Source organism: Truncatella angustata, assembly GCF_020726525.1.
Source record: "Truncatella angustata strain MPI-SDFR-AT-0073 chromosome Unknown BKA67scaffold_5, whole genome shotgun sequence".
NCBI lineage: Eukaryota > Fungi > Ascomycota > Sordariomycetes > Amphisphaeriales > Sporocadaceae > Truncatella > Truncatella angustata.
The window spans coordinates 2,847,928-2,871,539 of NW_025763385.1; the positions used below are offsets into that span (position 1 = coordinate 2,847,928).

The 23,612-nt window shown below is 50.8% G+C and overlaps 6 protein-coding genes across 6 annotated transcripts; 2 read left to right on the forward strand and 4 right to left on the reverse strand.

Annotated features, from left to right (window-relative positions):
* Nucleotides 1-1,101: 1,101 nt before the first annotated feature.
* Nucleotides 1,102-2,964, reverse strand: BKA67DRAFT_678707 (uncharacterized protein). The gene is made up of 2 exons (XM_046108858.1): nucleotides 2,573-2,964; nucleotides 1,102-1,847 (listed from the first exon to the last, which is right to left on the reverse strand). Exons 1-2 carry the CDS (start codon nucleotides 2,886-2,888, stop codon nucleotides 1,123-1,125), a joined length of 1,041 nt encoding a protein of 346 aa, XP_045957653.1. The 5' UTR covers nucleotides 2,889-2,964; the 3' UTR covers nucleotides 1,102-1,122.
* Nucleotides 2,965-3,719: 755 nt separating this feature from the next.
* On the forward strand, nucleotides 3,720-4,110 carry BKA67DRAFT_569302 (uncharacterized protein). The gene has a single exon (XM_046103108.1). It carries the CDS (start codon nucleotides 3,746-3,748, stop codon nucleotides 3,908-3,910), a length of 165 nt encoding a protein of 54 aa, XP_045957654.1. The 5' UTR covers nucleotides 3,720-3,745; the 3' UTR covers nucleotides 3,911-4,110.
* A 2,330-nt stretch (nucleotides 4,111-6,440) lies between these two features.
* BKA67DRAFT_518723 (uncharacterized protein) lies at nucleotides 6,441-9,334 on the reverse strand (the record flags this gene model as incomplete). The annotated part of the gene is made up of 2 exons (XM_046098033.1): nucleotides 6,441-8,699; nucleotides 8,762-9,334. 2 exons carry the CDS (start codon nucleotides 9,332-9,334, stop codon nucleotides 6,441-6,443), a joined length of 2,832 nt encoding a protein of 943 aa, XP_045957655.1.
* A 3,867-nt stretch (nucleotides 9,335-13,201) lies between these two features.
* Nucleotides 13,202-18,849, reverse strand: BKA67DRAFT_314981 (putative kinesin). Its single transcript, XM_046096168.1, has 5 exons — nucleotides 18,729-18,849; nucleotides 18,401-18,551; nucleotides 16,732-18,347; nucleotides 14,590-16,353; nucleotides 13,202-13,960 (listed from the first exon to the last, which is right to left on the reverse strand). The coding sequence occupies exons 2-5, from the start codon at nucleotides 18,547-18,549 to the stop codon at nucleotides 13,359-13,361; spliced, it is 4,131 nt and encodes a 1,376-aa protein (XP_045957656.1). The 5' UTR covers nucleotides 18,550-18,551; nucleotides 18,729-18,849; the 3' UTR covers nucleotides 13,202-13,358.
* Nucleotides 18,850-19,206: 357 nt separating this feature from the next.
* On the reverse strand, nucleotides 19,207-19,654 carry BKA67DRAFT_503658 (uncharacterized protein; the record flags this gene model as incomplete). The annotated part of the gene is made up of 2 exons (XM_046097103.1): nucleotides 19,207-19,365; nucleotides 19,403-19,654. Coding segments are annotated over 2 exons (411 nt in total), but the record flags the coding sequence as incomplete, so codon positions are not given.
* A 461-nt stretch (nucleotides 19,655-20,115) lies between these two features.
* Nucleotides 20,116-22,275, forward strand: BKA67DRAFT_318626 (uncharacterized protein). The gene is made up of 7 exons (XM_046096172.1): nucleotides 20,116-20,392; nucleotides 20,461-20,541; nucleotides 20,595-20,617; nucleotides 20,674-20,864; nucleotides 20,915-21,510; nucleotides 21,557-21,814; nucleotides 21,864-22,275. The coding sequence occupies exons 1-7, from the start codon at nucleotides 20,297-20,299 to the stop codon at nucleotides 22,041-22,043; spliced, it is 1,425 nt and encodes a 474-aa protein (XP_045957658.1). The 5' UTR covers nucleotides 20,116-20,296; the 3' UTR covers nucleotides 22,044-22,275.
* The last annotated feature ends 1,337 nt before the right edge of the window (nucleotides 22,276-23,612 follow it).

Below are 23,612 nucleotides of genomic sequence, written 5' to 3' on the forward strand. Positions count from 1 at the left end.
CTTTAAATCGCTTCAGTGATACGATATGTCCATGTCAAGTATGTAGCAGTATGAACACAGCTACATGACCCATTATCCCTGGGACTGAACTATATCCTTCATCCATCCTCTTCAAATACTCATACCTGACACTTCCAGAATCCACTGGCTAAAGAAAAACGTTCTGGTTGAAAAGAACTCCACACCCTCTTAGATACCTCCTTAAATGCCCTTTCTTATATCCTGACTGTGCTGGTTGAACAGTATTCAATGTTACCTGTTGGCATGATGGTACTCCTCAGCTTTCCAAGATACTATCACCTTAAAACGGTTTTAGTTTGTGTGTTTCGTATATTTTCGACTGAGAAGAAATCCTACCCGGATCTTCCCTATGGACCGGCATCAGCACGGCGGGTGATATCATAACCCGAACGTCCATCAGTCACTGAAGACAGATCGTACCCAGATCTTCCCTCTGGATCGGCATTAACGTCGCGGGTGATAACATGACGAGATGATCGGCTTGGTGCCGATATAGCCATATTTGCGGCTAGCAGTTGAAGTATAAGATTGAAAGGATGCATCTTCAGTTGAAAAAAAGATTGGGTAGAAAACCTATGATCGAAGGAAATTCGTCCGGATACACGAGAGGTTTATATAGATCTGTAAAGCCTAACTCGCTATCCGGCCAACGTACGTGTCAAGCCAATCAGCACTAGGTTCATTTTGTAGACAAAGTTGGTTCTGAACTACAGGAAGATTCAGAATCAGTGTCCTCTTTTGGATCATTGAGTACTGATCTTTGGATTAAGCTGTAATCCAGACTTTGCGGATTTTATCATTCTACGGGCAAAACAAGATGTGCTAACAATCCGCCGGTAAGAACATAAGCATATTTCATTATACTGTAATGCGTGTTTGATTTTCGTGCTGATGAGCTGTGGTTGTGGATGTAGAGCTTCCCTCGACCGATACATGTTCAGTATGAATGCAGACACGCCAAGATTAGTCATCGTCCTCGTCCTCGCTATCGCTGTCATTCCATTCGTTCAGAAGTTCAGAGTCACTTGTCTCCATAGAATACTCATCATCTTCGCCTGAGGTTGGGAACTCGCCTTCGTCGCGGTCTGGTGTTGGGGCCCACTATGGTGATACTAGTGGTCCACCAAATGAGGCTCCGTAGTAGCTCTTTGAAATCGGTGGGTAGACTAACGCGCCGTGATGTGGTACTCTGCCCGGCCGTGGCGATGGTGGCGGCGGTGTAACAAATGGGACTTCCGGAGCTAGAGTGGTTGGGATCTCACTCGGAGAACCCCGAAACCCTGGCGACTGCGGTATGGGCGGCGTAACAAATCTGGCCCTCGGAGTCGGCGTGGATGGCAGATCACGCGAAGACTGTCGTAGCACCAACGACGGGGCTGGCAGCAATTGCTCAGGCGAATGATGTGAGTCCTCGCTAAACCGCAATGACCGGAGCTCTGCAGGTCTACCACCGGAACGAATCCCAAGCCCGTAGTTTGCCTCACTGAGTGACGCAGAAGCTGGCCGCTTCCTCCTCTTGGAGCTCTCCACGGGTGAAGCTACTGTTCCACCCGCAAGGAGGATGGTCTCTCGATCGGTGGCGGACTCATTACTTGGACTAGCGTGTGCATTCGAATTAAAGTTCTGCGAGTCGCTAACAGCCTGGATGCTACTGCCGAGCCATGCTAGACATTTCAGCGCAGACCATCTTTTGTGGGGCTGTCTGAAACCGGAACCAGAACTGGTACAGTCCAAAAGTGTACTTGAAGCACAATTTCGATCGATTGCCCGAATTGGCTCGTCCGTGCTCAAAGAAGAGCAGAAAGAGTCGGAAGAGGAAGCCGTTTCTGATTATGTGTGTATCCAATTTCTAGACTTACACTGCCAACTATACGGATACTTAAGGATCATTACCCGAATGCATTACTGTAGCTCATTTCATTATCGCTTCTACGACACTCCATCTAAAAACGGCTCTCCTAAGAAACAAATCCTCGCCCTCAATGCCACAGCCATTTTAGTTGCTGACTGTATGAATTCATATAAATGTGTAGCTCATGCTTCCTGTTATATTTGATAGTAAGTGTCACATCATAGATATCCTGGGACAAAAGAATATGGCAATCGAATTAGGCCGTTCTATGTTCCTCACGACACTTTATATTGTAGCAGTCAGTGTATCTCTGTATTTCTCATGGTACTCATTCAGTATTACAAGCAACCAGAAAGAGGGTATCTTCAAGATAAAGGTCAAGCGAAGTGAATTATTCCATGCGTTCCACAACTAACATAAGCTAGTTCGGTAGTCTATTTCGCCGTAATTCCCCCATACAACATCTTGATCTGAATGCTCCAGTTCTTGTTGTTCCGGACTTGGCCTCGGCTATAACAGTCGCTGCGAGCGTTGCGACGGACGTTGCCACAAGTGTCCAGGGCCAGGCTTCAAGCTTGGTAACGAGTGCGATCACAACTGCCGAGACTAGTATCACTGCAACGATACCCCAGAGCTGTTCTTTGGGATCCAAATTCGCCTGCATCGGATACTCAAGCGGCGCCAACTGTTACAATCTACCGCTGAACGGTTCGGATCCTTTGACATCGAAAATCACGCAGCTCCTTGGACCAGAATCGGCTTTGACAGTGTTAAAGATTATCCCTTCCGTAGAGAACTTAATCATCGTGGGGAATGTCTTCATCTTTATCTCTCTTATAGGACTTGTACGAAAGGTGCCGTTCGCTCGCACAATTTTGCTGGGATCTAGTGCAATAAGCTTCGTATTTTTCCTGACATCTGCTTCGTTTATATGGGCTTCGATCCACGGCTTTTCTTTATTGGCATCCTCAATTAACGCAGAACTCGAGAAGGGGCCCATGCTAGCTACTTCCATAGCCACATTTCTTTGCAGCCTTATTGGTTTGGGAAGCTCGGTATTCTTGTTCTTTTGGGATTAGTTGATACGCTTGGCCTTAGTAGCTCAATGATGGTATTAGAAAGATCAATAGACCGCTTGAACTCGAAACATTGTATAATGACATACTTCCCCTGGTTCGTTGTAATTGAAATAGAGGAAAGTTAGAATATCGAACCTTGAAAGAGCTTAAACAAACAAACAAACAAACAAACAACGACCAAACAGCCAACTCTCGTAGTGTTGACTGGCCACAGTGGAGAAGTTATCCCCAGCGACGGTGGGTCATACAACAGTATTGAATATTAGATGAGGTCAATTATGTATGTAAGGGGATAAACACAGCTATATGGTGACGTGACATATATATTACTAAAACGATATAAAGATGTCATGTGGCTATGATGTAGAGCCGGCAATTTGCCTATAGTTTACCTAGACATCGGAGGAAATGAAATCTAACATAGATAGTATACGGCATGGCCTTTCAGTCCATATTTAACCTCCAGCCGCTGAACCCCAGCTGCCTTGTTCCAACTGTCGCACTTTAGGCACAGATTACTGCCCTGAACTGGAGGCGCCGTACCTGGTCTTTTTAACTATGTAATTTATTGGTGGAGCTCATTAAAACCGCCGTCAGCCTTCAGGCTAAGTGATTTATGGCATTGTAACCATAGACCGCCCCCGAGCTCGAGGTGGCGGTTGAGAGGGTTTGTCCCATTCGCCTGGCGTTAGAGAGATGCCATCTGGATGTGCCTCGAGACTACAGGTGATGGATTACTCCCTCTTTTCCCGCAGATGTCCTATCTCCCTAGGTTTCCTGCGGGGTGTCACAGATGTCCCAACCCTGTGTACCGGCCAGCGAAGGCGGCCTCTGCAACCTGTCCGTGGTGCTGGCTACGAGCCTGTTGTTCTGCAAGAGCTCTTTCGAGTCTCTCTTGTCGGGGGTCAACAGAGCCAATGCAGAGACGCATCTTGTAGAATTTGTGGATTTTCAGTAGCCATTATGGCATACACGTACATAGATAATTGAATAAACGCTGGTTTCGGCTTGACCATTTCGCCAATGATGTATGGGCTCACGGTCACCGTGTCCCATGTCTTGTGTCGTTTCCTCGCCTCTTTCTCCATCTCTACCCTGCTTGACTGCCCCCACTGTATCTGACTGTCTATCAGGAGTATGTAAGTAAATACAGTACAGGGATATCAAATACTGTCGTCTCGTGCACATTGGACTCTACTTTGCTTTGCCGCCGGACTGTCTATCGTGGCTGGCGCACAGTCAAGGAACTCGTCGATCATAGTGCCTAGATTGGTTGCGAGATGATCGGTGGTGCGTGGGCTTAGAATGTGATTGCTTTCGAAGGATGCGTCGTTTCTAAAACTAGAGACCTTTTCTTCTCGGCAAGGTTGGGCGATGCGCAGATGTGACAGACATTGGAGATTATTGAAGAAAGTGGATACACAGCGGTTGTAGTTAGTTTCCACTAATAAATATGCTTTCATTAGGACATGCCAGTAGCGTGACCATGTCCTCGTGCCTGATAACCACGGACTTCCTGCACATCTTATCACGTCCGACGTACCTGCACTCACTTTCATCCCAAAACGCCTGTACGGGAAACCCATCTCCATGTGGCCGCACCCAAACGGAGACCCAGGGCAGACCTGCCAATACGCAGCTCCCAAGTTCCTCCAGAGTCCAAAGCTCACCAGTCTCACTAGACCACTGCTGGCTTCGACGTTTCCAGTGAAAAACATTTTGGAGGTCAGCCACCCTGAACTCTATCGTTTCCATGTGAACATGAACGTTGCACCAAACCCTCTTCTTTGGCTTGTTCTTTGGCTTGTTCTCGGCGGCAGTCTTCCGTCGCTTTGCTCTGTCGTTCTCTGACGTGCTCTCGTCGATTACGTCGTCGACACCCCTCTTGGCAGCAGTGATGCTGCTTTGAAAACGTAGAGTCTGTCCATTTCCGTCACTATTCGAACTGCCATGAGAGTTGTCGACACGAAGGTTGTTGCCAACAATATCGGCCTCAGACTCCCAAGTATTGTCACCGCCCCAGCCCTTCCACTTCACAAGATATTGCGTCTTGCAGCGCCAGGTCTGTTTCTTAAGAAGGCGCTCCACCGCGAAGTCGTTCCCGGTATAATTCGCGTCGAACTCCTCGATTAAGTCGGTACTAATGTCCTTCTGCTTCTCCCACGTGTTGTATTCGTCGCTAAAGCCACTCCATCTCACCCAATACCATGTCGTCCGAGCCCGGGTCCATTTGCCAAGCAACTTGTCGACCCTCCAGAAGGTGGCATCCGTCTTGTGCTCTCATGGTCATAGCTGTCCCGGCCTTCAGATACATCTGAGAAATCGGCAGCCGGTGGATGATCAATTGCAGACGTATAGTCCACCAGAGCGACATACGACGGACACCAGAACAGATCATCCTCTACCACCTGTGCCGAGACGGATGCCTCTACAGGAAGAACAGGCATGTTCATGGTCGTGACGGATTCGGATTCTGCAGTACAGCCATACGGACCAAATGACGTATTCTGTCTTGGGATTGACCAGCACTCCGATTGTGGCTTAGAAACCACTGATACTTGGAAGCCTGCTGGTACGAGATGCCTCATGGTCGGTGTATTGTGGGTTTCAGTCGCTGGAGGAAAAGATGCTTCGTCGTATTGAAGAGGGAAGATTGGACGTCCTGTGTAGTAACAGGACGGTCCATACAACAATGAACGATCTCGTTGGTAGCTTTCCATGGTGATAACAGTCTACAACGTTCGGAATATCGAAGGGGTCAAGCAGTTGTGTTAAGTGTCAGATTTTGGAAAGGACGGTCTGGAGTGCCTGGACGGCGCAGTACGAGTGCGAGAACACTCCTATTTATGATCACTCCAATACAAATCGGCACAACCTGATCGAATGGGTCTAGCCTTGCGGACGAATTCTCGAAATCACCCCGACCAGGGACATTACGCAACCGCGGATATTATTTCATTCAGCATACTGTGGCTATGCCTCAAACTGCGCTTTTGCAGCCATGGTAGACAGGCCAGTAGTTGACGACGGCGGTTTTCCCAGCCACATATACGATGAGCAGTCAGTGGAGAAGTCAGGTCTTGACTGAACCATACAGAGCAATATGATACAGCAGGCATCCTAGTATATGCCACCGTCTTCCTCCACCATATCCAACAGAGCTAGAGTCCCTGGTCGGGCAAGGCAGACGTGATATGAGTGTACATCAGAGCCATTTCTGGGCCCTTCGAAAACATCAATCAAGGCGTATAGCCACGATGATCGAGCTATGATTTCGGATGGATCCCAAGGAAAGGTCCACAGCACAGATATTCGGAAGTCTTATTGGTACTAGACATGGCCAGACATATCGTCATCATCGCTGAAGTTACCGACATTGACATTAAAGGCCGTGCTGCCCAGTGTACGAGTAGACTTGGTCATCCTCAAATATCTTGCTCGATCTCCTCCCCCGGTCTTAGGGTTCTCTGCACCAAGCATCTCAACGCTTAAAACCTGCTGCGACCAGTACTCGATCGCAAATTCGAGTTGATATTTTTCTTGCCGCATTTTTCAACATCAATCTCGGACTTATGCTTTCGCTTCCAAGGTCCATAATCCTCATCGGATAAAGCTTCATTATCGTCTCCAGCCTCCTGATCCGAATCCAGTCGAGCGGCGAAGGACTTTTTTTCCGGCTTACGGCCGCGCTTCTTCCCTTTGGTTTTCTTGATGACATCCACCACTTCTTCCTCATCCCGGTTCCTTCGGGCCTTGATTTGCTTCTTTGCTTCTGTCTTTCCTGCTGTTTGTTCTTCTTGTTCTTTGAGTAACTTCTTGGTCAAGTTGGGAAATTCTGCACCATAGTCAAAAAACAGTTCCTCACCAGCGTTGATATTTCCAAGAGCACTGAACTTGATGCGATACTCGCCACCGACGTACATGATCTTAGGGGTGATGTTGCAGCCCTGACCCTTCCCAAAATCGTCTTGATGGTTTATATATCTGCTTAGGTTGCCGTAAATCGCAGCATCGATCCATACGCCCTCTTGCTCTAGTAGAGTAAAAAGGTAGGACGACTTGTGCTCTTCGTCGAAGACATCTCCTCTGCGGGCCTCACGCCGAACTCCCTCATCTTGAGTAATCAGTTCTCCGACGTATTCGATCACAAAGTCTTCTTGAGTGATATTCTCTGCTGTAAAAAGACCATAGCCACAGCCTTCGATGGTGGATCTACCAACGAGCAGCGTCTTCGACTTTCCTCGTTGCAAGGCGCAATTTTGGCAACCTTGTTTGAACAACTGGTCATCCTCTGCATTCTTTGGATTTGCTCGGTCCGCGGCCCCACAATTGGCACAAAGCGAAGGATCGCACTCCCGGTTGAGCTGTATACATATACAGGGCCTTTCTCCTTTCTGTCGGGATGAACACGTTCTACCCTGGGAATGGCAAGAACAACCAGTGAATTTGATAGCGCATGTATCAACTGTACAACGGCAGAAGCGCTCACACATGAGACCGTTCCTAGCACACTCACAGTTGTCCTTCGTACAAGGCCCGTCGTGGCTGCAAGGATCAAAGTGGTCCTTTAAATGATGTGCATGTGTAATGGTCTGTTCCTGCCAGTCTGCATGTAATACCTTCTTAAATCGGTCGTACCAGTGGACTGGCTTGACCTCTGATTCCCCGGACCGGGAAGGCTGCTGGGGTAACTGCAAACCCAACTTGTGAAACTGACGATCCACGTCGCAACAGGGTCTACCAGTAGCCACGGCAGTTATACACTGGATTGGTTCGTCTTGGTCGCAGAAAAAAGTAACAGCTGCCTTCAACAGCATTATCTCCGTTTCACTCCAGCTTTTAACTCGTGCGTTGAGTCGAACTTTCAGAAAGCATTCGTCGCTGCAGGGCTTGCGGAAGTCTTCGTACTCCCATGGATCGTTGTTTGATTGTGACCGTGAAGAGTTGACCTTTGAAGCTTGAAGGGCCTTCCTGCCAACGAGGGGTGTAATGCCACCCACGACATCAATAGAGAATCTCTTGCGCTCGTTATCGGTTCCGTACTCTCCATGCTCGCATGAGTGGCTGAAGCAGATGAGACAGCCTAGCAGCGAATATGTTTCGAGAAACGTGTCTAACGTAATATTTTCCTCGATCGGTTTGGCTTCGTTTGGGGTATATTTTATCAATTTCTTTGAGTCGACAATTGAATCAATGGACTTATCAAGGAGCAGGACATCGTGGAGTGTCACTGCCCCTTCATTCCAGACATCGCCATTGTCAAATACTCGATCAAATGCCTCCGTGAAGATCTTAACGGTTTTTACTGACCCGGGCGAGTCGGTATCGCTGTTGCACGAGCCAAAAATAGTGGACACCTGTTGCGATGAGATGGCATCTGTCCGACTTGCCATAAAACGGCTGAGCGTAGCCTTCGAACAATTCGGAATGGAGAGCTTGTCGAGCCAGCTATCCAAGTAGAGAAGCAAGGTAAGCGCCCGCTCCTTCCGGCAAGTTTGATTCACTTTCTCCTTGCTGGTAAGGGTGGCAAGCCCAGAAGTTTTATCCATATTCTCCAGGTTCTCGAGCCACCTTCGATATTTTAACTCCTCCTCGTCTGCCAAGTCCCGCAGGTGTGGCACAAAGTTTAGGATTGTGTTACGTGACAGTATGTTCTTGCGAATCTCAATATGATGAAAATCATATTTGGGCACTGGCTCTTTGTCGGTCATGATGCCTATCACCTGGTAATAGTCACGGATTGCTTGCTTGCCAGTACGACCGGGACCCATGTGCTGTAATTGAGTTAACAACGTCCCCCGATCTATACATTCCAACGTACCTTGAGCGTTAGCTTGAGGGCACCACTGCCGGCTTCGACTGGTGTTCGCTTCATGCCAACAAACCAGTTCTTCTTGGAATAGGTCTCAGGCGCTGGGGCCATCTTCTTCCAGGTATTTTGGAGAAGATGAGTAGTAACTTTGGCAGCACCTTCACCTATATCATACGAGAACTCACGCAAGGTGTCTTCGATTTTTTCTACTGTCCAGACAATTTTCCGCGGCGTCTGCTGCGTGGGTGTGCTATGAAAGTTGCCGGGATTTCCAGCAGGAGAACCAACGCCGTGAGAGTCCTTAACAGAAGCTCTGTGGATGGGATTCGTAGAGGTCAGTGTAGCTTCTCCTCTGACTTTCTGGTCATTGCGAGAATCACTCTTCGTTGGAACTACCGTTGTGACTGGGGAATTTTTTGATAGCGCCTGACGAGTCAAGGCCGGCGAGCTTCTAAGCCTCTGAATACGCGGGCCTGGCTGTGATTCCTGAAGTGCTCGTCGAGCCGGCAGGCCTTGATCTGACTCATCTGAAGTACAAAGATCGATAAAATCAGTGTAATTGGGCGCCATCATGGGATTGTGCAAGCCTACAGTACGAAATCGTTGAAAAGCTTTCGAGGCAGGTTCTGGGGTAGTTGCGCCTCCCAATGTCTTGCTGATTTGTGACAGATTGGTAGCAACACGCGATGGTATCGCGCCTCAAATGAGTACAGTGTCCACAGTGCTAGGGGCTAGCAACATCAGGAACAAAAGAAACCGTTCTACATATTGTTCGGGTATCTGACAGGGGAGGTCCGTTCGCAATCTGACCATGCCCTGTCAAGTTGCCACCATTGGACCGACGTAAGACGCGCTAAATGATGGCGAATGGGAAAACACAGCGGAATCCGTGTGACATTGGATCTCTTCTGCGGCGCAAACAGGTCGCTGGAAATGTGCGACTGAGCTCCTCCGGTATCACAGCATCACACCTTGCATCTCGGTAGGTTAGCTGTTTTCCTTATTTATTTATTTAAGAACGAAAAGACCCTATCGGAAGCGTCCAACTGTTACAGATTTACTCGTGTCCGCCTTCCAGCTTTTCGCCAATTCCGTCTCTCAAGTTTGTCATTTAGTGCTCTAAGAAAGGGAGAGCGAGCGAGCGACTCGAATTTGGGGCAAGATATATGACACGGATGGATCGTTCTATCGATTAAATACGATAACGGCGCGGGCACGATCCGACAAAGGCTCGGTTGAGGGTGGCTTCTTCTCATCGGGATCGATCGTCTTCATTCTCGCATCATTGTCGTCGCCGTTCCCTCGCTGGGGCCGTTGGCATCCCCTTGTCGGGTGCGAGCGCGCATCGTCGCCGTCGTCGCGGCCTTGTCGCTTCGTCGGCGCGGCGCAGTGGAAAAATGGAGGATCGTCGCTGTCGTCGCCTCGCCGTCCCCCTCGTCAGGTCGTCGCCGTATGTTATCGGTTCGTGGATGCGTCGCTATCGTTGTGTTTGAAGTGTCAGCTAAGGTTAACCTAAATATTCGGTAACGGTTCATTCAGTACACATAGTGACACTCTTCCTGGTGGAGAATAAAATCAAAACTCCATGAGCACGATCAGCGTCGCCGGTTGGATTTTAACGAACAACTGGGGAGCTAGTGGCCTTGTCATGCAGGCACATGCAGGGGCACGCACAGTAATGGATAGGCATACACGTAGTCAGCTGGGGCAGCTCCACACAATCGACCCAACCACTTTAGGGATTGGTGCACTCAATTGGGCCATTGCTGGCGAGGCACTACATGACGCCCTGGTCGACAATCGGAACCGAAACCGTACCAACAACAGCGTCTGCACGAGCACAAATCCCATCCAACACCATTGACAGTGGCCCCGTCGGGGCCTGCAGGTCGCAGTCTCCTGATGCGGGGTTGTTTGACCGACGACTGTGCGCCTTCAGCCGCCCGAGGCTCCCGACGTGTCCTAGACGACGACGACGACAACGACAACGACAACGACATGACCTGCCCGATTGGACGGCGCGAACCACCGAAGCCAGTATTGGTATTATTCACTCAGAGCCATCGCATACGAGACGACTCCTGATCGCGAATTGGGAGCAACACAGAGAGGCTACAGAGCCGGGCAGGCACCCTCGACCCGAAAGCCTGCACGGTGGCTTGCATCGCCTCTGTTGATACTGAAGCCTAAATGGCTCTTTATATGCTAGACGAGCGACATACCGGCGGTTCGCATGGGCCGAGGTGACGACTATGTGTTCCACGCAGGCAGCATGTGCGGGCACAACATCGTCGTAGTGACGCTATCGGCAGGCCAAGACTATGGGACAGGATCGGCGGCTGCGCTTCCCTAATCGCTGGTTTGGGCTGCCTGACCTGTCGCGAAGGCCGGCGCGCGACATCAGGCTGGGGGACGTGCTGGTCGGTCTTCCGGACGGCGAGAGCGCGGGACTGGTTACATATGATCTGGGCAAGGAGACGGAAGTTGTGTTCGAACCGCTTCGACAGTACACTTTGTTCCTGCTCAAGTTGTCTTAGGGATGAGGCGTCGTTGCGGTGATTCCTGTGGTTATGGCCTGTCCTAGTGTATTCGTCTCCACAATTGTTACTGTTCACATCATTGCCTAGAAGACCGCGCCTGCTTGTCCCTGAGCTGTGTGGTGATGGCGCATTGTATTCGGGTGGGAACCAGGAATCAGGTGTAAACCTTTTCATCTTCTACTTCAATCCTTTCCGCTGCAGCCGCCGTGCGACCCGCAACATGAAAGCACCAAAGCACCCGTGACGGTGATAGCACCGACAATGATGCCAGCAGTTCGTCCTTATACTCTGTCCGGAGAGGATATCTATCCGAAAGTTAATTCCGCCCGGCTCTATGTGGCAAGAAGGGGATAAAGGAGTCAGTAGCACCTCACCAGGAGTAGAAGGACTAACCGTGAAGATAATCAAAGCATGCTGGCCTGCGGTTGGGAAGCATGTAACGGGTCTCTTCCAAAGGTGCTTGATGGTTGGGCACCACCCAAAGCCATTCAAGGTACCTGAGGTGGTCATGATCCCCAAGCCGGGAAAGAAGGACTATTCAGATCCCAGGACCTATCGGCCAATCTTCCTGTTATCGTGCCTTGGTAAAGGGCTGGAAAGACTAATTGGCAGAAGGATTGCATGGACAGTGATTGAACATGGCATCTTAGCACCACAGCATTTTGGGGCCCTGCCGAAGCGTGCAGCGACGGATTTGGTGCACTTGTCTATGACATTGAGCAGGCTCTTAACCAAGGCCTAGTCGCCACACTGGTAACAGCCGACGTCAAAGGTGCCTTCGATGCAGCGCTCGTCTGTCGTTTGGTCGTACGTATTGTTCGGTCAGATGATCCATCCAAGTCTCGTTCATCGCCCGAATAGTCGGATAATCTTCCGTCTGCTGTGACTTCTCTTGGTGTTGTCGAAGCGTGCTGGCGCATCACTTGGCGGCGTTCTATCATTTGTGTATTTGCTGGGGCTTTGGAGCGGCGAGCAAGCCGGACTCTCTTCTTTGGCAGAATTCCTGGCTTTTTGTCGATCTGAGCGACTAGAGGTTTCCCACTCTGGTGATTGACCACTTCCTGTGTATTGACTTATTTCGATAATCTTTGGGATCGCCGGAGGGCTGCCATTGAGCGTGACGAGAAAGCAGATACGCCAGAGTAATGGCATGCGATAAGTTGGCCGGCTGGCAGAAGACTCGTATCAAGGCAAGAAGACGACTGGAAAGTTCATCTTACAGCAGGTAACGAAAACGGCTTCCGCTTTGTCTGGCAAAATTGTTAACAAAATATCCATTTTCGGCACTACACAGTGTCAGCAATGAGGGGTACTTCTAGATACAGGACAGTACTTCTACAGAGCCACTCGTTCTGTCCGTATTGTGCCTCTTGTACTACGAATGAGCGCAAAACGACGAACGAAATCCACAAATGACTTTCCTGCTCAAATGAAACGCTGAAATGCATTATAAGCCGATCGTTCGTGACCTCCACGTCGTACAGTAGCGTCGCAAGCTAGGGAATCAGACGCATCTGCCACGTGCTGTACCTGTGCGTAGGACTTAGCGCTTCGTTTCCACCTAAAGGCCCTAAGCTTGTCTACAGTGAGGGGCTTAGCACTAAATCCCCACCCAAAGGGCTCCTGTCTAGCAGGGGCAAATATGTCAACACCTTCCAGAGTCTTCTGTGATTTAGCAGTTCGCACGACCACGATAGGGTTGAGCCTCTTCCCTTCCATCTCAAGTAAACATGCTTCCATACCAACGGACGCCCGGATATCTACGCCGATCCCGATGACGATACCTCAGACTTTCGAACCCGTCAATGCAGTATTCGCAAGCCACCCAATGACTCTACTGTCTACCATTGAATCCACGACGAATGATAGCCAGATACTTCAACGATGCCGATCGATATCAACACTATATCAGCTAGTCTTCCGTGAGCGAGGTCGCTGTGGATGCATATAGGCGTTGTTCGATTGTAGGGTAAATTCCTTTGCCATTTACGTCGTCTCTCTACGCTGCATTGCTATAACTACATGATACAAATGTAAGGCAATTCCAAGAATACCTAGTTGAGTTTTCTACGGTTCACGATCCACAGCATCTTCCTTGAAGAGGATACGATCTTATCACGCAGACCTCGTCGCCTTCCCATATCAGTATGTGTTGGCGATGACATCCAATCATCCAGAACCTCAGCAGATGAGATGGAGTGAGGATGATTCTGCCCTAGAACGCGTTGACGGCGCTGCACACAATCCTTCATAAGATTTTGAGCATCGACGTTCCGACCCTGGCGGTGCCATGTGAATGCAAGATTGTTCATGCTGGTCAGCGTGTCTGAATGATCCGCTCCCAGTTTCTGCTTGCGAGTCTCCATCACTTCCACCTCCAGCTTCTCCGCTTCCTCCCACCGACCTTGATTCCTGTACGTCGACGCCAGGTTGCCCATGCTGGTCAGCGTGCCTGGATGATCCGCTCCCAGTTTCTGCTTGCTCGTCTCCACCACTTCCACAAACAGCTTCTCCGCTTCTTCCCACCGACCTTGATCTGAGTGCGTCGACGCCAGGTTGCCCATGCTGGTCAGCGTGGAAGGATGATCCGCTCCCAGTTTCTGCTTGCTCGTCTCCATCACTTCCACAAACAGCTTCTCCGCTTCCTCCCACCGACCTTGATTCCAAAACGTCGACGCCAGGTTGCCCATGCTGGTCAGCGTGTCTGGATGATCCGCTCCCAGTTTCTGCTTGCTCGTCTCCATCACTTCCACAAACAGCTTCTCCGCTTCCTCCCACCGACCTTGATTCCAAAACGTCGACGCCAGGTTGCCCATGCTGGTCAGCGTGTCTGGATGATCCGCTCCCAGTTTCTGCTTGCGCGTCTCCATCACTTCCACCTCCAGCTTCTCCGCTTCCTCCCACCGACCTTGATTCCTGTACGTCGACGCCAGGTTGGCCATGCTGGTCAGCGTGGAAGGATGATCTGCTCCCAGTTTCTGCTTGCGAGTCTCCATCACTTCCACAACAGCTTCTCCGCTTCCTCCCACCGACCTTGATTCCTGTACGTCGACGCCAGGTTGGCTATGCTGGTCAGCGTGTCTGAATGATCCGCTCCCAGTTTCTGCTTGCGAGTCTCCATCACTTCCACCTCCAGCTTCTCCGCTTCCTCCCACCGACCTTGATTCCTGTACGTCGACGCCAGGTTGCCCATGCTGGTCAGCGTGCCTGGATGATCCGCTCCCAGTTTCTGCTTGCTCGTCTCCACCACTTCCACAAACAGCTTCTCCGCTTCTTCCCACCGACCTTGATCTGAGTGCGTCGACGCCAGGTTGCCCATGCTGGTCAGCGTGGAAGGATGATCCGCTCCCAGTTTCTGCTTGCTCGTCTCCATCACTTCCACAAACAGCTTCTCCGCTTCCTCCCACCGACCTTGATTCCTGTACGTCGACGCCAGGTTGCCCATGCTGGTCAGCGTGTCTGGATGATCCGCTCCCAGTTTCTGCTTGCGAGTCTCCATCACTTCCACCTCCAGCTTCTCCGCTTCCTCCCACCGACCTTGATTCCAAAACGTCGACGCCAGGTTGCCCATGCTGGTCAGCGTGTCTGGATGATCCGCTCCCAGTTTCTGCTTGCTCGTCTCCATCACTTCCACAAACAGCTTCTCCGCTTCCTCCCACCGACCTTGATTCCAAAACGTCGACGCCAGGTTGCCCATGCTGGTCAGCGTGTCTGGATGATCCGCTCCCAGTTTCTGCTTGCGAGTCTCCATCACTTCCACCTCCAGCTTCTCCGCTTCCTCCCACCGACCTTGATTCCTGTACGTCGACGCCAGGTTGGCTATGCTGGTCAGCGTGGAAGGATGATCTGCTCCCAGTTTCTGCTTGCTCGTCTCCATCACTTCCACAAACAGCTTCTCCGCTTCCTCCCACCGACCTTGATTCCTGTACGTTGACGCCAGGTTGCCCATGCTGGTCAGCATGCCTGGATGATCCGCTCCTTGTTTCTGCTTGCTCGTCTCCATCACTTCCACAAACAGCTTCTCTGCTTCTTCCCACCGACCTTGATCTGAGTACGTCGACGCCAGGTTGCCCATGCTGGTCAGCGTGTCTGGATGATCCGCTCCCAGTTTCTGCTTGCTCGTCTCCATCACTTCCACCTCCAGCTTCTCCGCTTCCTCCCACCGACCTTGATTCATGTACGTCGACGCCAGGTTGGCCATGCTGGTCAGCGTGGAAGGATGATCCGCTCTCAGTTTCTGTTTGCGAGTCTCCATCACTTCCACCTCCAGCTTCTCCGCTTCCTCCCACCGACCTTGATTCCTGTACGTTGACGCCAGGTTGGCTATGCTGCTCAGCGTGGAAGGATGATCCGCTCCCAGTTTCTGCTTGCGCGTCTCCATCACTTCCACAAACAGCTTCTCCGCTTCCTCCCACCGACCTTGATTCCTGTACGTCGACGCCAGGTTGGCTATGCTGGTCAGCGTGCCTGGATGATCCGCTCCCAGTTTCTGCTTGCTCGTCTCCATCACTTCCACAAACAGCTTCTCTGCTTCCTCCCACCGACCTTGATCTGAGTACGTCGACGCCAGGTTGGCCATGCTGGTCAGCGTGTCTGGATGATCCGCTCCCAGTTTCTGCTTGCTCGTCTCCATCACTTCCACAAACAGCTTCTCCGCTTCCTCCCACCGACCTTGATTCCTGTACGTCGACGCCAGGTTGGCCATGCTGGTCAGCGTGTCTGGATGATCCGCTCCCAGTTTCTGCTTGCGAGTCTCCATCACTTCCACAAACAGCTTCTCCGCTTCCTCCCACCGACCTTGATTCCAAAACGTCGACGCCAGGTTGGCCATACTGGTCAGCGTGTCTGGATGATCCGCTCCCAGCTTCTGCTTGCGAGTCTCCATCACTTCCACCTCCAGCTTCTCCGCTTCCTCCCACCGACCTTGATTCCTGTACGTCGACGCCAGGTTGCCCATGCTGATCAGCGTGTCTGGATGATCCGCTCCCAGTTTCTGCTTGCGAGTCTCCATCACTTCCACCTCCAGCTTCTCCGCTTCCTCCCACCGACCTTGATTCCTGTACGTCGACGCCAGGTTGCCCATGCTGGTCAGCGTGTCTGGATGATCCGCTCCCAGTTTCTGCTTGCTCGTCTCCATCACTTCCACAAACAGCTTCTCCGCTTCCTCCCACCGACCTTGATTCCAAAACGTCGACGCCAGGTTGCCCATGCTGGTCAGCGTGGAAGGATGATCCGCTCCCAGTTTCTGCTTGCGAGTCTCCATCACTTCCACCTCCAGCTTCTCCGCTTCCTCCCACCGACCTTGATTCATGTACGTCGACGCCAGGTTGGCCATGCTGGTCAGCGTGGAAGGATGATCTGCTCCCAGTTTCTGCTTGCTCGTCTCCATCACTTCCACAAACAGCTTCTCCGCTTCTTCCCACCGACCTTGATTCCAAAACGTCGACGCCAGGTTGCCCATGCTGGTCAGCGTGTCTGGATGATCCGCTCCCAGTTTCTGCTTGCTCGTCTCCATCACTTCCACCTCCAGCTTCTCCGCTTCCTCCCACCGACCTTGATTCCTGTACGTTGACGCCAGGTTGGCCATGCTGGTCAGCGTGTCTGGATGGTCCGCTCCCAGTTTCTGCTTGCTCGTCTCCATCACTTCCACAAACAGCTTCTCCGCTTCCTCCCATCGACCTTTAAGTTTGTAAGCCAACCCTGCCATGGTAATGCTGTTCAAAGAATCCTGGTGCTCTCTTCCAAGAAGTCTTGTCCTGACTTTCATGGCAAGAATGGATAGTTCCTCCGCCTCATGCCCGCTACCTATTCTCTCATAAAACCAGGCGGTCAAGTAGAGAATCGATGCCCAATCTAGCAATGCTGCGTCATCCTTCAATTTGTGCCTCGAAGCCGCTCTCGCATGCGGCAGTAATGTTTTCCATGTTGCCCAATTTTCGTATTGTCCATCAGGCAGATGGGTGGAAAGATTGCTGATAAACTGATGCTTCCACCTTTCTTCCTGACCGTCATTTGCAAGCCACTTTTGCGTCGCTATTTGTACCAGCCGGTGCATCTCGAAGACGTCACTATTCCCCGTAACGGAAACGAACGAAAAGTTTCTTAACAAAATAAGGTCATCCTCGAATGTGTCTTCATCACTGGATGCGGAGTCACCCGAATCCCAGTCGCCGTCATTGTCATCCTCGAGAACGCTCGAATTGCCATCGCTTCCAGTCAACTCAGCATGATAATCAACCCCACGCATTCGAAGTAGATATTCAGGTATGCCTTGCCGATCGAAGTAGCTCATGAGTGCTAGCAGGTCTGCTGACGATGGCCTGGTTTGCCGAATATAATTGAAAGATATGTGCCACGTGATGATAATCGAGTTCTTGGCGTCGCGATCTCGACGAAGCTGGCCGCCTTCGTAGTCCAGCAAAGTGACTCTCTTTCGATCACTTTTCTCAAACATCTCCAAGTACTGTCCCACTGAGCAGCGCGGCGCTCTGTGCGCAATGTAAGCAGTCGCCTGTACGATGGCCAACGGCATATATTCTAGCGCGACGACAAGCCGCGTGGCAGTATCGCTGTCTGTTTCGGACCCCAACTTGTTTTTAACAAGAGCCAACGCCTCTGCCTTGTCCATGGGATCGACCATGATGATAGCGTACGATTCAACAAGCTGCCGAGCCGCATTTTTACTTCGTGTCGTGATCAGTATCGAACCGTTTTCGCAATTCGGAAGATAATCGATGAGCGGCAAGGAGCGGGCACGTCCTATGCCGTCCACTCGATTCTGTTGGCGATCGAACAGAAAGTCAGCGGCATCCAAATTATCGAGAATTAATGTCCATTCTCGCTTCTCTTCGCGTAGCCAGCTGCACACAAGCTCGAAAATATTGCTCCGAGGATCGCTCCACTCGGGAATTTTGAGATATTGGGCGATCTCTCGGAAGCTTTGCTCGTAACGCGCGACATTGCTTGCGTGGACCCAGAAGACCCAGGCGTTGGCTGATTGATCTCGAACTTGGTATGCGTATTGGATAGCAATCTGCGACTTGCTGTATCAAGTTAGCTACACACTCTAACCGACCACCGAAACAGTGCTACTAACCCAACACCTCCCAAGCCGACAAGCGCAACGCGTGAGCCCGGGAGCGCGAGTGCTTGACGGATGTAGTCGAGAGTCTGCCCTCGTTGGACGAAATCTCTGTCGCGACGAAAGGGTATGATGGCGGATGGGTCTGGCGGGGTCCCAGACATCCCTAGTCCATCTGTCAGTGGAACACAGAGAGGTGCTAAACCCAAATCGGCATGTTGGCAAATAGGTCCTTCGGGGTATATGCAGACATAAGCAAGTACAGTGGAGAAGGGAACGGCGCACCACCGAATTTACTGTCGCAAGCGAGCCTCGTGGTAAATCCTTGCGATGAAATGCTTACCCGTTGATCGTTCTCGAAGGTACGCCCCCGCACCTTTCACTAGCTGGATAATTGCGCCCTCAACAGCTCGGTATGCTGCATCTGGAACACGGGGAAACTTCTGGAGGTTGTAATGATGCCGTTCAAGCGGATGTCTTTCTATGGCTTTGGAGTAGTCCAAACATGCCGATTCCTCAGTGACGAGATAACCCTACACTCTGGTCAGGCTGTGGATTGACTGCTTGGAGACTGCTCGTTTCAAGATCTAACTTACATCTTTCAGTTCCTTACTGCCCAGTGTCTTGCCTATTGGGCTTGGCTTCATCTCGTAGAAGCACATCAGGGGGATTGGATGATCTCGACGGGTTTCTGTGTATCGTGAAACTATGTCTTTTAGATGCGGATTCTCTTCAACGGACAATGCCATGGTTTCCCGGTATATAGTGGAGTCCTTGTTATTGGTAGCCACGACATTGACAATCTCTTCTAGTGTCAGGCCTGCTCGTCCTCGAAACGGCGTTCCGAAGAAGACGAGCCCGGCGGTGTAGCGAAATGGGCTTGACCACTTTTTGGGATTATCGAAAGAGCGTCGAAGAGCTTGGAGAAGGACCAGGCCACCGTAGCTATGCGCAATGAAGATTATCGGCCTAGTGGCATCCTAAATCGCTAAGCCGATCGTGAGCTAGCAGTGGGACACCTAAGCTTACCCCACGATGGAAATGCAACTCTGTGAGTAGCGTCTCAGCCACGTCAGAAACATTCGTCCTTTTCGGCTCGTTCTCCTCCGTGCCAAACCATGTAGACTCGTATCCGAAGCGCATTATGCGTGCATTAGGGACTGCTTTTGGGAGCATGTTGGGATCTGCCAGCCAATTTGTTCTCTCGTCCGGTCTCTTCCAGGTCCAGGTATCATCTGGGTGGGCACCGATGCCATGAATCGCGACGATGCTACAGGGAGTTAGCGATATAATGAATTGGTCGAGGACGCGCATACTCAACCACGACATCGATAGTGCCAGAATCTCGTTCCAGAGGGTTGTGCAAAATCTTGATTCCAGAGGCCATGGCTGACGTCTCGCTTTCGAACGCCTTCGATTCTCAAGACTTCTGGCTTGTATCCTCGACTGAATCCCTCGAGTCGTGGTGGCTGACACTGTTGTACGGTCCATCGACGAGTGTTGCGATGCGCAAGCGTTAGGAGCAGTCTGGGATGAGGCTGGAGGCATCGCAGAAAGTGCAAAAGGCGTTCCCTGCGCCCTTTCCAGTGGTGTGTGCCTGCCAGCGAAGTGTGCAGCCTAGGCTGACTTTCGGCGAATCTCAACCTATCGCAGCCCCGTATTTGCGCCAACTCATCAACCTGCAGCGCCAATAAAGACTGAACCACTAATTGTACTGGTGCAGCCGCCCGAAGCCCAGCACCTTCGCTGCTTGTGCTCAGGCAGGCTGCCGGTCAGGCGTACACAAGGGAGCCGAGCACATAAACCCACCTTTTGGCAGCAAGAAAAGCCGTCTACTTCATAAACCCCAGATTGGCCTATGGCTGTACTGAAATTTCCTCCAAGCACTACTTGATCTAGAATTATTTGATTATGTCGAGATGGGCGTGGCTTTCGACTTCTCTCAGCGAAGCATCAGGGGTCTTCGGAGAGTTCAACCAGTGTGTTGCTTATCAATCGGGCAATCAGGTACGTATGAAGCTAATGCGCTTACAGCGTTATAGGATATCGTGAGATTTTGACTGGACCTTGAACAGAAATTGCCCCAATCTCCAGGGCAAAGTAGCACGCTAGAAACCGAACTCGATGTGTTGACCTTCATGAACGAGGTTACAACAGTGCGTCGCTCCGAGACTGACCACTGCTCGCCTTGTGCTAACACTTGAGCAAGACTCGGCCGAAAATGTGTATACTGTACGCGTCCTGCTCTTCCCCCGAAACTGTAGGGTGGGTGGTTGATGACTTTTTAGCGCATTTACGAACCGAGCCCCGGAAAACAATGGAAGACTGCCGCTGCCCATTTCCAAGAAACTATTTCAGCAAATCGTCCAGGTCTTTGATATATCTGCAACATTCCTCACTGCCCTGACTACCGGTTTAGCAACGTACAGTAGTACCGTTTCACCAAAGAGTGGAGAGAGTGACAAGGAGGAACGCTCATGTGAGCGACAGCCCTATCGGAATGGAGGGGTTACTTACCAACAGCCAAAGATTTCGTTATCCAGCAAAACAGGGCGTATTCTGCATGCTCAATTGGGCTCACGTACAGTATCCAAAGTGGCCAAACTCGCATCCTGCTGTTCGGTGTGGAGTCATGGTTTCTATCGCAGCTATTCGAATACTTGAGATCCATGTCACCTCTTCCGTGCGGGCCAATGGTGGTGCCCACGATAGCTATGGAGCTGCAAGCTCAGTGGTTCAGCAGGACTATCAAGAGGTGCCAGGATGGGGTCCATTCCATCGAAACAGCTACTGGAATGAGACAGTTCAACTACCCGCATGAGGAACCGGACGAGCTTGCAAAAGATTGGAAGTATCTAGACTTGATATCCATCACTCGCGAACTGAGCGGCTTCTTGAGCAGATTCGCTTTCATCAAATTACAGGCGGACACCGGAGAGTATCTGCTGGAACAAATGGCTAAGACTACCCTCTCACTCATGCACGAGGCGCACCAGCATCAAAGTGCATTCTATGACGACCAGCGCGATATTATCCACAAGATCGAGGAGCATCAAAGCTTATACAAAGGGATAGCAGCGCGCTGCCGCTACCTGACAGAGCGAGCTACCGCACAGAGCCAAACTGTACTAAGTCCGCAGCGTCCATCCAAGGAACGTGCTAACCAGGCAGGTGTATTGTCTTGTTGCCACCAAGGACAACATGATCAATATAGATATCGCTCAAGCGTCTCGACGTATCGCGGAAGCCAGCCGGAAAGACAACGAAGCGATGCGGGCAGTCGCGGACCTCGGCCGCAAGGACAGCCAGCTGATGATCCAAGTCGCGAAAGATTCCCGAAGTGTTGCGATCGCGACGGCACGAGACAGCGCAGCTATGCAGGTGATCGCTGCTGTCACCGTCTTATTCCTCCCTGCCACTTTCATCGCGGTCAGTATTCAGCGACTGAAAAGAAAACCACCAGTTGATAATTGTATAGACCTTCTTCTCGATGACGTTCTTCGATTTTCTGGACGCTGAAAGACCACGTGTCTCTCCGTGGACCTGGCTATATTTCTTAATTACAGCCGTTCTGACAATCGCAATTCAACTAGCTTGGGCGGTTTTGTCGAAAAGAAAGAGCGCAAGAATTATTCGGGGAATTTCGGTAGATCTTTGATATTACTACCTTGAAGTGGCAGTGAGTCTTAGCGAGTTGTGTGCAGTGCACAGTGGAGTCCATTGTCCGGAAGCTTCGCAGCCTGCAGACGCTTGATTTCGGTGAGCTGGAGGCTGTACAGCCAGGGCGGCTGGTTTCTCCGCCTTTTGTTGCCTAATGACAATCATATTTGCTTGCTCAATCCTCTTCCATGATTTTAGACACTACTGTACAGTATTGCAACAGCGAACTCATCGCAATGTGTGTGCAAAATCTTCCTGCTATTGCCATATGTACGTTTTGGCATCTGCTGCTCATCTTCAGTAGCCACACCCGTACAAACGAGAGAGAGATGCGAAGCCCTGCTGCCTCCGGGAACCGGCCTCCTTCTTCACAGAGAAACGCAAGGTCGCTTCAATGGTAGATCTGTGGTCTGGCGCTTCATCGTCGTTCTCGCAGAAGCTTGGACTGTGGTGAGTTCGAGATGTTTGTTGAATGCGTCAAGAGCAGGACATCTCAAGATTCTGACCTCCGTTTATGGACTGGTGGCTCCTGGGAATGGAATACCGAGACAACACTGCACTCTGGACAAAAACAGCAGCTCTCTTCATGGTTCGATCAGCTTTACGGTTGTGATGCTTCAGTAGAGGCCGCCAAAACAAGTCTTTCTGATGCTTGGGACAAACTACGAACCTCGAATACCAATTGGGATTCGTCTGTAGAAAGAAAATCAACACTCAGCTACATTCGAGGAGCTTATGTTTCGGAATTACGAGACTCGCGCACGCAATGGTTAAAGGTCCTCGCTTTATTCGATCGCAAAGCGGATCAAACCTCGGTGAGCAGCAACTTAAGTCTCGTTATAAAAAATGTACGGAAAAAGAGAGCTCGCAGAAGGTGTGAAATGTAGGGCACTAGAAAGTGGACAAGGAAGTTAGGTCATCACGGAGCTTTGGGCCTTGGCGACTTGCTTGGGTCACCTTCTCAGTCTGCTGAATGCCTTATTCAATAGACGGTAATGTATCGTCTCCGTAACCCGCTCATTCTCGAGAGAAATAGCAACACAGTTATATGTAGCTTATCTATGGGATATATTTGTACCAAGAGATGCATCCAAAGACCATGTGCTGAACGTGACGAAGGTGGACAGCAGCTAGGCACTAATGGATGTTGGTGGGGTAGGCTTACCGGAGGAGGTTTGCTAAAGGGCGTCGCTGTCCTTCGCGTCAGTCATCCTCCACACGGCAAACATAGCCATCACTAACCATGGCACCCAACCTCGCAGTATCAAAAAAAGAACTGATTCAGGGCATGATCGAAAGTAATGATTTTACTGACGTTAAAATTACAAATGCTGTTGGCTGTAGCACGCGGTCCATCCAAACGATTCGAGCGAACCTACGATGTTTCGGGTCTACCAAAGCCCCTCGAAACGCGGTTGGACGTCCGAAAACCGTCACGCCTCCCATGCTCTCTGCTCTGCGCAATAAGCTCCTCGATATACCCCATATGCATCAAGACGAGATGGTTGATTTCCATGCCGATGAATTCGATGCTGAAGTGACGAGAATGAGCGTGAGCCGAGCCCTT

What these genes read in the sequence shown, in the direction of transcription:
- BKA67DRAFT_569302 (XM_046103108.1), top strand. Translation starts at nt 3,746, where the DNA reads ATGTCCCAACCCTGTGTACCGGCCAGCGAAGGCGGCCTCTGCAACCTG.
- BKA67DRAFT_318626 (XM_046096172.1), top strand. Translation starts at nt 20,297, where the DNA reads ATGTCGAGATGGGCGTGGCTTTCGACTTCTCTCAGCGAAGCATCAGGG. An exon ending in TCATGAACGAGGTTACAACA is followed by an intron (nt 20,542 to 20,594) that starts GTGCGTCGCTCC and finishes CACTTGAGCAAG; the next exon opens with ACTCGGCCGAAAATGTGTAT. An exon ending in CGGCCGAAAATGTGTATACT is followed by an intron (nt 20,618 to 20,673) that starts GTACGCGTCCTG and finishes ATGACTTTTTAG; the next exon opens with CGCATTTACGAACCGAGCCC.
- BKA67DRAFT_678707 (XM_046108858.1), bottom strand. Translation starts at nt 2,888, where the DNA reads ATGGAAGTAGCTAGCATGGGCCCCTTCTCGAGTTCTGCGTTAATTGAG. An exon ending in AGGATCCGAACCGTTCAGCG is followed by an intron (nt 1,848 to 2,572) that starts GTAGATTGTAAC and finishes ACACATAATCAG; the next exon opens with AAACGGCTTCCTCTTCCGAC.
- BKA67DRAFT_314981 (XM_046096168.1), bottom strand. Translation starts at nt 18,549, where the DNA reads ATGTCTGGGACCCCGCCAGACCCATCCGCCATCATACCCTTTCGTCGC. An exon ending in GTCGACGTTTTGGAATCAAG is followed by an intron (nt 16,354 to 16,731) that starts GTCGGTGGGAAG and finishes ACAGGAATCAAG; the next exon opens with GTCGGTGGGAGGAAGCGGAG. An exon ending in GTCGACGCACTCAGATCAAG is followed by an intron (nt 13,961 to 14,589) that starts GTCGGTGGGAAG and finishes TTTGGAATCAAG; the next exon opens with GTCGGTGGGAGGAAGCGGAG.